The sequence below is a fragment of the Galendromus occidentalis genome, unplaced genomic scaffold (genome assembly GCF_000255335.2).
Source record: "Galendromus occidentalis unplaced genomic scaffold, Mocc_1.1 scf7180000077533, whole genome shotgun sequence".
In the NCBI taxonomy this organism is placed as follows: Eukaryota; Metazoa; Arthropoda; class Arachnida; order Mesostigmata; family Phytoseiidae; genus Galendromus; species Galendromus occidentalis.
Window position 1 is genome coordinate 36,721 of NW_003805521.1, and position 13,700 is coordinate 50,420.

At 50.6% G+C, this 13,700-nt stretch overlaps 2 protein-coding genes across 2 annotated transcripts; one reads left to right on the top strand and one right to left on the bottom strand.

The window, feature by feature from the left end:
• Positions 1-2,023: 2,023 nt before the first annotated feature.
• Positions 2,024-3,982, bottom strand: LOC100900002 (nuclear speckle splicing regulatory protein 1). The gene is made up of 7 exons (XM_003748506.2): positions 3,953-3,982; positions 3,555-3,717; positions 3,334-3,459; positions 3,021-3,228; positions 2,642-2,881; positions 2,421-2,505; positions 2,024-2,321 (listed from the first exon to the last, which is right to left on the bottom strand). Exons 1-7 carry the CDS (start codon positions 3,967-3,969, stop codon positions 2,084-2,086), a joined length of 1,077 nt encoding a protein of 358 aa, XP_003748554.1. The 5' UTR covers positions 3,970-3,982; the 3' UTR covers positions 2,024-2,083.
• A 1,439-nt stretch (positions 3,983-5,421) lies between these two features.
• Positions 5,422-11,496, top strand: LOC100900145 (endoribonuclease Dicer). The gene is made up of 8 exons (XM_029112900.1): positions 5,422-5,451; positions 5,561-5,881; positions 6,004-6,264; positions 6,376-7,743; positions 7,856-8,607; positions 8,736-9,702; positions 9,821-10,730; positions 10,901-11,496. The coding sequence occupies exons 1-8, from the start codon at positions 5,422-5,424 to the stop codon at positions 11,167-11,169; spliced, it is 4,878 nt and encodes a 1,625-aa protein (XP_028968733.1). The 3' UTR covers positions 11,170-11,496.
• Positions 11,497-13,700: the final 2,204 nt, after the last annotated feature.

Sequence of the window (13,700 nt, forward strand, 5' to 3'; positions counted from 1 at the left end):
CGGAGCGGATCTCCGGCAAGTATTGCGAGCCTTCCCGTCCCGACTCTCTCGTAATACATCATTTCTGCAAATCAATTTGTGGTTTCAGAGACATGCGGTGCGACTAGCGAGCGCCCGAGCTTGATTCGCGCAGCCCAATATCTTGCATGGTACGATTTTGAGATACGAGCGAAGACATCGAGTTCGGTGGGTTGTTCCTGCCTGCATCGTATTGGGAGAGCGAGAGACGAACGCTGTCGCGTGCGAGAGAATCGATTCTGATCGCGAGCGAGTCGAGTTTGAAATCTTTTCTGTTGATGAAACTCTTGAAAATATCCGTCGGGAGAATAATCCCTCCTCTGCGTTCGCAGGGTTCAGCTTGATCCAGAAGTCTCGATTCGGATCGGCCCTGTGCTGGGACCGCGCGGCCACGTATGGGATCAGGGAAGAGAATCGAGAGCCACGTGAGGAGAACTCGACCTGATCGTAGGAATTTGGTTTCCCGAATTCTCTTCCCCGGGTTGTCTAGTTCGTATAAAGTAGTCTCGGATACTAGTATGCCCCTCCGAGAAAAAAGGGGATTTTCGAGTTGACTCTTCACAGAGGTACACATGTCGGCGGTTGATTTGCCTCACGATTCTCGGGGCGGTTTTTGCTGCGCCGATAGACGATTCACGCCGAGGGGGATCATATGGGCTTGACCGTCCATCCTATCGGACCTGGGATTCGTACGAGGAAGAGAATCGAGCGGAAGACGACTTGATCTGGACCGGTGAGTTGATAGGATGCTTCCTTCGACCGCGTGGGTCGTCCCTGAGGAATTGGAGGGAGATCCGAATTCTTTGTCATCGCAGAGGAATCCGTTGTGCCGGCCGAGGACTATGAAACATCCGTGGTGACTGAATCTAGACGTGAAATCACGGCGGAGGAACCCACAACGTCAGGTGAGATGATGTGTCGCCGTGGATTCATAAACACTGCATTTATGGCGACGATTGGGGCTCGAGGTGGGGGCCGAGAAAAACACTTCAAATCAGACAGTAAATTATTGAGGGAGAAGATGGATGAGCGCGACGACAAGATACGAGGACGCTCCTTTGTCCTGCGCGTACTCACCGACTCGAAACTGAGCCCGAGCCTCTACAGTCTACAGGAAGCTGAAAAGGGATTTCCGAGGGCGCATTTGAAAGCTCAGGACTCCACGATATTGCGTTCACCGTTCGATGTCTCGACGCAATTGAATTTCGATGCGTTTCGTATCATGAGGAAAAATGAGGAGAAAGAGGCCTCCGACGGGCACGGCATCGCTGCCGGCTACCGATCAAAGGGAAAAGCGAATTCTTCACAGAGCTTCGCGACTGCATCCGGGAGCCCGAGCCCAATCGGAGTCGGCGACTCCTTGGACTCCATCACGACAAATTCGCATGGTGTTGAGTTTCCCACGGATGTCGCAACTCACAGTCTTGACGATAGTACGGAAGGATAGGGAATCACCGACTCCCATGGAAGCAAGCTCAACACTGACCACTCTACCACGGTTGCCTTGTCCAAAGATAATTCCCCGATACAGGACAAAACCCGTAGCTCAGCCGAAGGTCTCACGCAGGGAACCCCGACGTATGTCCTTCCCATTGTGCCAGACGGGGTTTCACTAGTTCCAAGCGAGCCAAGGCTGGACTGGCTGCCGGGCGCGTCGGCGAGAACAAAGTTCAAAAATCCAATCTCTCGGGAGAGGAATATTCTATCTCGCCAGCTGAGATTGGCCCCCGATTCCCAGAATAGGGTTGGGATTAGGTTTCGATCCACGACAACTCAAGCGGAAGATCGTCAGAAAAGTCATTCATATCTTGCAAGCACCGATAAATGTTCTCTTAGACACCGCCGCCAGGGTATGGCACCTTGGAGTGATCCGGTAAAAGGAAGAACCACGATTCTCAAGTAAACTACCTATAGGACAGAGAGAGCTCAAGATTCCGCGAGCAATATAGAGAATCGTTCACCGGAGCGTCTCCAAAGGAATTTTCCTGTGCAGTCATTATTCTTTAACAGGTTTTATACACGAGAGAGTTTTGTTACAAGATTGTACATGGAGAGACGTCCACCCTCATTGAGCAGCGACGCCCCGTTGACGGAGGAGGAAGCGCTCACGCGCACTTTCGAACTTTTCCCTGACGCTTCTTTTCGTCATGAGCTCTCTCCAGTCCTTCGGCTTCCGTTGTTGCGCTTCGGGCTTGTCCTCGGATTCGTCGTTGATCTGATCCCCAGATCCGCTCTTATCCTCCTTCTTCTTCGTGGTCTTGGCCTCGTCCTCGTCTTCGGACTCTGATGAACTTTCTTCGATGCTGCAAGGGAAAAATGGTTCAGCTGCATTGTGAACCTCGTCGCCGAATCAACAGCCAAGGGAGGTTGGGGAGGGGGAGGTGAGTTTCTTGAAGCCGTACCTCTCATCGGCGTCTTGATTCGTGGGTTCGTCTTCGGAATCGCTCTCTTGTTTTCGCTTCCTGTATGTTCGAGTGACAGGCTTGCCTAGAAGTCAAGAATGCGATCGTCGTCGAGGAGCTTCTATAATTTTTGTTTCTCATAATGAACCGAGCATACGGCCTCAAATGATTTGTCATGTATTCCCGCGCGCCTGCGTGAGGCTCAAGTAGAGTGGGCTCACGTTTGGCTTTGACTGCTTCCTCTTCGTCGCTGCTCATCTCGATATCCGTATCCGCATCCGGATCCTTGGAGAAATGCTTCGAGCTACTGGGCACCGCTTCGACAGCGGCTTCGGGCTTCTCCGGCTCTTCCGGAACCGTCACTGACCTCTGTCCCGGGACCTTCTCCTCACCGCATTGTTGTTTCAACAGATGTCTATAGAAGCCGGTCAGGTCTTTCTGTTTCGTCACGTCCATCATGTCTGCGAGAGAGGAGCTCCACGTTAGAGCGTCCCATTAAGCAAGCTCAAATCTCTGCAGGGACGTTTTCAACGTTCCTTTCGGGAAAAAAGATTCCGAGAGGTGACTCGAGCACTTCTCATTCCTCGGAACCGGATCTACCTTCGAGTTGTTCCCGGCGTTTGGTTTCCTCTTCCTCTCGTTTCATTTCCTCCATCTTCTTCTTGTAGGCTGAAGTGACGAAAGCTTCTTTGTCCCCTAATTCGTTTTTCTCTTCCTCACGTTCTTTCTGAATCTTCCGCTGCTGACGGCGTTCGTCTTCTTTTTTCCTAATCGCAGCATTCTTCAGCAAGTCGTCGATGTACTTCGGCTGGAATTAGGCATATATGTACTTCATTCAAAGAGTCGAGCGGCTCCGAACTCCGCGGGTTCTGGATCATATCCAAGAATTGATGGCAAAGCGGACTTGTCCGACCTTCCTGTCTTTCGTGATGACTTTGTTAGAGATGTCCTGAGCCTCTTTCTCGGCTTTCATGTCGTCGTAGATCTCATCGTATTCGAAAACCTTAGCGTCCTGATCAAGAGCCTTTTGCATGGTCGTCTGCGATAAGAATATTTCCCCTTTAGCCTGATGCCGGCGTGGGCTTCGGCCCATCAGAAGAAACATGCGGAGGGGACGATTCTCCATTTCCTGACCTGGGTTTCGAGTCGCTTCAGGTTCCTTATCGATTCTTTTTTAATCATTTCTTCGATGTTGGTTTTAGAATGTTCATCGTCGCTATCGTCTCCGAAGACGTTAGACGGCGCCGCCTTCTGCACCCCAGGACCCTGCTTAGTCTTCGGCAGGATGAGACCATATCTGCAAAGCGCGTCCGATTTAGCTAAATCGTAGTCAGATGGCACTACGAAGAATATGCAGCCGGCGTAAGAGGAGAGTTCAATTTTGGCGTTAGGGCGTATCTCTCTGAGCTCTGCGCCCCTTTCGGGAAGTGGCTCAGAGCTCTTCGGCAAAAAACTCAGTCTTTGACGTCCGCAGAGAGTCATGGGAATTCAAGAAATGCCAAAAAGATATATTAGGGAATTAGCGGACTTACTTCTTTGGGGCCGCCATCTTTGTTTATGCCATCCTCGAAAGGTCACCCTCTCCACAAAGAGAAAGGGGCCCTACGTGGTCTTCGGAACGAGTCGCGCGCGGGTTGAGATGGGGGACAGTCGAATTCCCCAAAACTTATCACATGAGCCTGCCGACAGGAGAATCTCTAAATATCACGCATACGAGAGGACTCATCTCTCGTTTTTCACCGCGGTGTAAATCCGAAGCGGAGCAATAGATACGCGATTGTTTCCCTCCGGCGTCGTCTGCTGCATTGACATACCGCCGAGGGATATATGAAGCACGATAGCACGAATGAAGAACACATCGCTTTCGGAAACTCTCTTACCGGTTCTCATCGTGAGTCGACACCTCGATACCATCAGAGTGTATGACACATCACGAGTATTCGCGCGCTAACCTCAATACGGCCATTGTGGAGCCGAAAAGGTTCCGTCGGACTCTCACGTAAGTTCATCTCGAAGTTTTGGATTCAGAGCGCCACAAGCCCTTGTGCGGGCTCACTGAAGCTGGATAGTCGTAATGACATTTACCATCACCCAGTTCTACTGGGTCGTTGGACCTCGGTCGCGCGGGAATTCGTATCTGGAAGTCAGAGGCAATGACGACACTGATATCCGGAGACTTTCCCGGCTGGAGGAATCCCGAATCGCTCTTCACCGGCTTCGGTTCTTTGTTCGTTCTCACCCCCCGACTGGCGCAATCGAGCAGCTCGCAATGACGCATCATGTGGTAGCGAATTCTAGGCGACGACGAGTGTTGAGCCATACCTCAAGCATTGTCTCGAGCTGCGAGAGCGCATTCGGTGTGGAGGAAACGCTAGTTCTTTCCACTTCCAAGGGACTTTTTCGAGCTCCGGGAAGTCGAAGCTGGATCGATACCGGTTGCATCTCAGACACGTCAGGAGCATTTCATAATTTCATGTTCACGAACTCGATGACTGCCGGTTGATATAGTGATTCGGAACCATGTCCGCCGGTAATCTCGAGCCACTCAGCGTGCTTTAGACGAATCCCCGTTCGCCGAGACGCGTTCTCGCAGAGAGATGTCCTCGATCAAATCTGTTCCAAACGAGCTCATCTCGTTGTTAGCCACGGGAGCGCTCTGCGCAACACGAGAGAGCCCGACGTGCTCTTTAGCGAATCTCATTGGTCCACCCGTGGAGCATTTCATGATGAGATGAGCGTCGGGACTCGATCGTACCAAACCGAAGAGCTCTGGAGCGAAGGCTCCGATCGTGATCCTCGAGAGACGGGATACCGTAGGCGGGCGATACATCGAGTTCGGACTCGCTTGATCGGAAGTAATAGCTCTCCAGGCGGAGCCCGAGCGCGATCCATATAAGCATACATGCATTCTCTCGTTTTCTTCTGCATTCTTTCTTCTCCTATATATGTATATCCCATATATTTTCCCTTCGCAGGAGGAGGAAGAGCATAGACTGCAACCATGAGCTCATCGCGTCGAACGAGCCGGAAGGTGGGTTCGAATCATCTGATTGAGTATTTCAGGATCTTAGAAGATGAGATTCAGTCTCGGGCACCTCTCACCGCTCTACCAACGTTTGAAAACTCTGTCCTTCGTCTAGGTCATGGATGTGGAGAAGAATTCCGAGGCTTTACTGGCGGAGCAGGCAAGATCCTACCAGATCGAGCTCTTCGAATTCGCCAAGAAGCACAACACCATCGTGTGTTTAGGGACCGGTACCGGCAAAACGTTCATTTCGGTTCTGTTGGTGAAACATTTCGAACACGAGGTAGCTGGACCCTGGATAGAGGGCTCATACGGTGAGCCCATCGGGAAGAGAACAGTCTTTCTCGCTCCCAGCGTACCTCTCGTCGAGCAACAAAGCGCCGTCCTGGCTCAGCACATGACCGTGAAAGTGGCGTCTTACGTCGGGTCCATGGATGTAGGTCTTTCGATAGAAACCTGGAAGATTGAAAATAATCGCAAGTGAACGAGGCAGTACGGGGAAACTGATAGAATCCCACGAAAGTTTAATCGATGATTCGCCTCTTACAACCAACGAAGACGGATCGCTGGAGTTCGGAGAATTGGAACCGAGAGTTCAACGAAAACGGGGTGCTGGTGATGACCCCCGAAGTTTGCCGGATCGCAATCGATCATGGATTCTTGCCTATGGAGAATATCAATCTGCTGGTCCTCGACGAGTGTCACCGAGCCACCGGAGACGATCCCTACGTTAAGATTATGGAGAATTATGCGAATCTCGGTGACAAATCACGGCGTCCAAGGATACTCGGACTGACAGCGTCAGTAGTAAACGCGAAGGTGAGCGATCGGTTCTTCCGCTTGCTCCTCCTATCAGTCGGTGAAGCTGGTCGACTGTGTATTCTATTGAATATGACCGGATCTCACCGATCTCTTACTATTTTTTTCCAGGTTCAAGGTTTCGAAGTTCAAAAAAAAATTAGAGATCTAGAGGCTTGCTTGGACTCGGTTGCGAAAACCTCGAGTTTGAGCGCTCAGAACTTCGGAACCAAGCCGACTGAGATCATCGTCACGCACCATCCTCACGATGCTGAGAAACAGCTTCCCATCGATGCCGCGAAGATGGCCCTGTTGGAGGATTGCGCCGATTATACCGAATTCCGCAGGAACATGAAAGCTCTCGCTAGCACCTACCACACATGCGGCCCATATTGTGCGAAGGTACTCGTTGAATTCAGGGAGCGAGAATTGCAAAAGGCCCTACAACTTCCAGATTGTGCTCAAGGTTTCAAAGACCACGCACATATCAAATTCGAAATCTTCAAAGAACTCTACGAGTTTCTTGGCGATTGTCCGTCGCTTCACGACGTACCGCCGCGGATGACGAGACTTCTGGAGGTCATAAGGCGGTTCGAGAAAACGAACCTGTCGGCCGTCGTGTTCGTCAAGGAACGCCTCGTGGCTTACGTTCTCTACAACTGGATGCGACAGCTGTCTGTCGAAGACAGCTCGTTCGCCTTCATCCGCTGTTCGTTCATCGTCGGTCAGGCTCAGATCAATTATGCTCGGGAAATTGACCCAGAGAGTTTGAAAATGAATTCCAAAGCTCAGAACAAGGTGATGAAAAACTTCCGGAACGGCGAATATAACCTCATGTTCGCTACCTCAGTCATCGAAGAAGGTATGGATGTACCCGCGTGTAATCTCATCATTCGATTCGATCCTCCGATGGACGTCCGCTCTTACACGCAATCGAAAGGTAGAGCGCGAGCGAAACCCTCGTTGTACGTCGTGCTCAGCTCCGAGAGCGATCGCCTCATGACTGAAGCGCTCCTGGATTCCTACCAAGAGACGGAGCAGCTAGTCATGAAGTGTTGTGGAACCGAGCGCATCGCCCCAACAGCCTTCGAGACGGCGGAAAAGTTCGTGGACGACCCCGACCTGCCACCGTACGTCTACGGCAGAGCCCGCATCACGGCCAAGAGTGCAATCAGTATCATATATGGATACTGTCAACGATTCATGCGATTGAAATATCCGAACCTTTTCCCATTCTTCGATATGGAGGAAACACCCGATGGCTTCGTATGCACTCTGAGCATGCCCATCGTCTGTCCCGTGAAAGAGAAAATCTCGAATAGAGCTCGTCCTTTCCCGAGTAAAGATAAAGCGAAGTCCTACGTCGCTCTTGAAATGTGTAAACGCCTCCATCAGTGTGGGGAACTAGCCGATAACCTTCTTCCTCGGAGAATGTACACCAACCTTTACAAGCTCCATACGCGACCCGAAGACGTGAATCCGAAAGAAGATTTGAAAAAGGTGAGTTGGCCCACTGAAGGCTGGGCAATGATCATCGGGTAGTAATCCTAAAGATCGTTCCTGCGTTTCACGAGTACGCTGGAATCCTGATTCACCGGACGGTTCGTTCCAGGAGATGCTAGTCACCCGGTGTAAAGCTGGAGAAAAGAAACGTTACGTGCTCCCTCGAAAACGAGCTAGCATTCTCGAGCTCAAAGAAGAGGGGGTGGACTGCGATCCTCTTGACACCTATCATTTATACGTGATCAGAACAGAAGTCGTGTCCTGGACCGCAAAGGAACAAAACTGGCGCGGGGACCCTGTGTTCGATCCCGTGAAATATCCAACCTGGCTCGCCATTGTCTTGCGATCGAAGAGTAACGAAATGCAGAGCGTCCCCAAGTTCCCTATATTCACCAGATCCGGAGAGGAGTGCGTCTCATTCGAGTACGCCGGTGCCCAAATCTTCGACGATGAGCTGAAGAGCCTTTGTGCAAGATTCAATCGATACGTGTTCTCGATAGTCTTAGACGTGAAAGACAATTTGTTGAATCCAGTCGCCGGTTTCAACACGCCGTGTTTGGTTCCGGTCGATGAGATCAATGGCAGCGGACGGTACAGCATAAACATGGATGTCCTCTGGAACATCGGCAGACTACAGCCGCCAAATTTCGATAATTTCGAGTTCAGAGACGAAGACTACGACGACGCCGTCGTAGAGCTTCTGTATCATATTAATGAAAACCAGAAGGAGTTGAGCAGAGAGGTCCATTCGAGAACTCCTCAGGACGTCTACAGCCGCTTCTATGTTACGAAAACCAGGGCAGTCGGCGAGGACGGCCAACCTTTGACTCCGAACTCGACGGGGTATTATCAGTTCGACGAGTGAGTATGAGGAACTCATGTAAAGGACTGACGCGGGAATCTCAAACCCATCGATGGATGATTCATGATCCGCTGAATTTCTGCACCATGACGGCACTGATCGACTTCACGCTCGCCACTTTTTCCAGGTCTCTGAGTTTTGCTGAGTATGGGTTCAGGAGGACGCGCCGCACGGGTCCCGAGGGACTCTTGGAGGCCTTTCAACCAGTTCTCGAGGTGGAGCATGCTCACAAACGTTTGCGTATGCTCAAACCTCGCTCTTCGGATCAGCAAGAGAAGAAACAAAAGTACCTGAAAGACGTAGTGATGAAGTACGTCCTCCCTCAGTTTGTGGCCGTGCACAAAATCAAAGCGAGTCTCTGGCGGAAATTGACTTCGATACCCACGATCGTACACCGCTTGAATCGACTCCTGCTCGCCGAGGACGTCAGACGTGACATTGCGCTGGCGTGCCGCCTGAAACCAGCCTCTCCGTCTGGACAGAAATGGCCATACATGGAATTCGTGAGCCCCACGAAAGCGAAATTGAAGGAGATGAATCTGAGGGAATTCGACGCCCTGGTCTGGAGCGCGGATCGCAGTTTCGATGAGTCGAAACTGCGCTTTAGGGACATGGCTCAGCCCGACCTCGAAAACTGCTTGGGACCTTCGCCCTGTGATTTAATGAAAGCTTTAACGACGAGAGGATGCGAGGAAATCTTCGATCTTGAGCGTCTCGAATTGTTGGGTGACTCGTTTCTGCAAATCGTTTCCACGTTCGCCGTCATGGATTGGTATCCGGATAAGAGCATAAGCGAACTCAATGTTCTTCGTCAGTACGAGGTCAACAACAGTCACTTGTTGTATCGAGCTCACGAAAAGGGGCTCACGCAGGTTCTCGAGGCTCAACCGTTCAGGGCTTCTTACAACTTTTTACCATTCGGACACCGAACTGCACCGTTCGAGCAAAAGCTTTTACAACGTGAATTCCTCTGTTGCCTGGTCAAGCACTGGGGGTTCGAAGCTGTGAGCTCCGTCCCCAGACTGAAGGACTTGCGTTTCTGCAAAAACATCCAGGAGGCTCTGAACCATTTCGCGGAGTCAGGAGAAGAAAAAATAAACGCATACGCAAGTATCTCACTCCATATTCGGCTGACTCTCGTGAATATTCGCAGGCTAATTGCACGAAGAGTCCGAAAAACTAGGTCTGAATGTCAGTGACTCAATTTGCCACTTCTCCATGCAGGTTGACGAGAAAATCTACGACAGTGAGGATCTCCCCAAGAGACATGAGATTCCTGTGAGGTCATTCCACGATTTCAAAGCCAAGATCGGAGGGGATGTCGTAGAAGCGATGGCCGGCGTCTATCTCGAAAAATGCGGACCAGTCGGTGCTCTTCGCTTCTTCAAGTGGATCGGGAAGGACTTCGGCGATACCGAAACCAACAACTTCCTGGATGCATTCAAGCTCGACTTCTCCGCTGCCCAAAAAGTCCCCCCTGAGCAGATGAGGCAATACAGTCATCTCATCGATAAAGTCGAAAGACAGGTCGGCTACAAATTCAAGAGCAGAGGCTTAGCCCTGCAAGCGATCACCCACCACTCGTGCAGGGAACATTTATTGACCGACGACATGGACAAGCTGGCATTCGTGGGTGAGGCGGTCATCGATTACTTGCTCACATTGTACATTTACGGATTGAGTACGAGTCTCAATCCGGGACAGCTGACCGATCTCCGTAGTGCGCTGATCAACAAGCAAGTGACCGCGTATGCTGTCGTTCGCGCCGAACTCCATACCGTCCTCTTGCACACCAGCAACAAACTCTTCTCGGCAATCAAGAAGTATTTGTCGAACTTCGAGGACATCGGCCTTCGACTCAATACTGTAATCGACGATAGTGAGACCGATGACTCTGGAGAGGCCGAGATACCTAGCCCAATCGCGAGGATTCTACTGTCTATCCTAGGAGCTGTTTTCATCGATTCTGGGAAGAGTCTCGAGACCGTCTGGTCCAGACTCGTTAGAATCATGGGTTACGAAATCTTGTTGTTCACCAACAATGTACCGATTTCGCCTATCAAAGAGGTTTGTCAGAAATTCCCGGGAACTTTCTTCTCGAAGGCAAACCCCGTGATTGGAGGTGAGAATTATTATTTGTCTAATTCTTGAATGCGAGGGAATCATTGCCTGGTCAAGGTCGAGAATTCGTGTTGCCATTGCTCTCTTCCAATGCTCCTCTGATCGACCGTGTCGGCTCGATAATGACGGACGAATCGCTAGAAGGAGCTAAAGCGTGGTAATTAATTTCAGGCGAGGACGATGGCAGAATTGAAGTCTCGATGGCCGTGGTCAAGAAGAATGGTGAATTGGAATGGTTCACTTGTATCGCGGATAATAAGAAAATAGCCAAAGTCGCCCTGGCTAAGAAATTCCTGAGGGGACTGGAAACCAAGACTAAGCTGGCCGAACTCCAAGAACGCAAGGAGGCTCACGAGACAGATGAGAGCGTTTCAACCTTGAGCGATGATCTCCTCGACTCCGAAGTTCAAAGATCGAAATTCTACAGGTCGAAAAGATGATTATCTTTTCTGATCAGGCAGATACGGGGATCGGATGCTGGGAATCATTCTTCCGCTAAGGACTTCCGCAGTCCCAAATGGATATTTCTATTCTGGACAGCGCGCGTACGGGAGCTCGACGGCGATAGAAGCAGACGTTGAATGATCGAGTTTTTGATTACGATATTTTGGGAAGATACAGCAGTGGTTTGGTTGCGCACAATTTTTGAACAGCAGCGATCAACGCCCAACTGTGACACGCAGATAACCAAGTGCAGGGTTCCTCTCCTCGCTGCGAGAATCATTGGTTCGCCTTCACTAAATCATTTTCGGGTGCTCAAAAGGGGTAGGGGCTCGCTGCCAGTGATACTGGGAACGCTCCCAGCAAACGTATCCTTGGAGTCAGGATTCTCTATGACCTGTTATGTGTGTTACCCGTTTGGAATGATTTCATGTGGGGCTCAGCGAGAAGGGCTCCCGTCGATAGCAGACGAGATCCTTGCGTGGAATGTTGAGACTGATGGAGAATTTCTGTATTCTCTCTCACGACCGGAAACTCTCTAGGATCGGAAATGAGCTTCAGGCCAATGCAGGACCCAAAGTCTTCTTCGAAGCCTAAGGAATCAGCTCGATTCCCGGGGCGGTCGATTTCCATAGTTAGAGTCGCGAAATAATGTTAGGGCTCTCGAATGAAGTACCGATGGTCGGAAATCCCCGCTCCCTCGCTCAGAAACGCTAGGAATAGGGGCAGAGGTCCATCGAGTGAGTGAATGATCACGCGTGGAGGTGTGAGCGGGCTAGCACTCGTGGTTTATCTAATTAAATTGATGATAAATGATTTTAGCATGCGAGAAGGACGACAACTTTGTGAAAGTCAGGAGCTCGTTAGGGGGAAAGAGAGCAAACCTCGATTTCATCAACGGGGAGGTCTCACCCTTGCTAAGGGCGAGAGTCACCGCAGCTGTGCGTCCTCCAAGGGTTGACTGCGAGACTTCTCCCGGGACTAAGTCTATCATTATGAATAAAAAAGTGGATTCCTCCGAGACAGACCCTGTAGTGCGATGCGGCCCACTAGAGCTCTGCCCGGATGAGAGAACGTGTCGAGCGTGGCCTATATGCGTTTGCTTGGGCATTGTCTGCATGAGTGACTTATTTGGTCAACACTACACAGTCCAAAGTCTTGACATTCGACGCTAAAATTCGCCCTTCTCTTATTCATTTCGGTATCTCCCACTCCCAATCAGCTTTCCGTTTTCTTCTGGGCTTGAAATTTTCTTTCATGTAGGGCGTGAGAAAATTGACGTGGTCCCTGACGCCGTCCAGATAAGGATGGCTCACAGGTATCGAATCATTCAAGGTGAGGGTTCCCTCCATTTTTTGCTCCTGTTCCCTCGCGATGCCGTACTTGTAACGCAGCACACGTTTCTGAGATTTCTTATCGATTTCCACGAAGTCTGATTCATTTCTCCGGCAACGGATGCCGTCTCTGACTTCTTTTTTGAGGAATTCAGAGAATTTCAATGCTTCCTTCATTCTGTCCGCATCCATTGTGTAGTAGAAGACTTTGTACTTCTGGACCTGCGAATCGACAGGACCTGAAGATCTCGAGCTTTTCGTGAGGATGGATCCCATCATGAGAATCCCATTGGACTATGGAGAAAGCTATCGGGAATTCGTTATCCTATATTGCCGACGGCATATCACATATCACGATATAACACATCTGAGCTCGTTTAGTCTTCCATGTGGGAAGTTCACCTGTCAGAACGAATACTCCATGGCCATGCGTCCAACAATGAGTTTCCCTCATTTCCATTTCTATGGCGGTTTATACCCCTGACCGCCCTTCCCTCGGCCATGAGCAAGATAGTACAAGCTCCACTCGATATGACTTACTTAGTTAGACCTGCTGCTGCATGCGTCTGCTCCTCGGCGTGATCGCCTTCACGTATAAGTGCCTTTTCCTTACATGGTCGGTACAATATACTCTGGACATTCTGTTTCCTCGTTTTCTTTTAGGCATTCCCCCCGTTTTCCCTATTCCCATCTCCATATTCTTCCCGTTTCCCTGTTTCTATTCTAATCGTCCGCTCCTTCCCTTGAGCTTCCCGATCACACGGTCTCCAGTCCCCCTCTACTCGAATTTCAACATTCCTTAGCCAGCTCAATAACCTCGGGAAACCCTCGGTCCAGGTTTTTCCACTCCGTCTCCTTCATGTACCTCCGGTTTCCTCGTTTCTCATTTCCCCACTTCACCACGTATTTCCCGATCTCGCTCTCCTCGTTTTCCACTCCCCCCTTTCCCCTGTCCTTTCAAGCTCCACGCATCCCTTTCTTCGTTTTCTATCACTGTTTTTCCCCATTTCCCTTATTCCTCCTACGCTCCTCCTGAATTCCCCGTCCGTTTCCACCGCGGTGGTGACTCTTCATGACGGGAGACGAGGCGGCTTCCCAGGATTTTTTTTTTGGGGGGGGCCCCAGACTAGGTTTCCCGGGGGTCCCGAGAGATCCAAAATAGATGAGGTACCCTGTACTCCTGCATTACGCAAAAA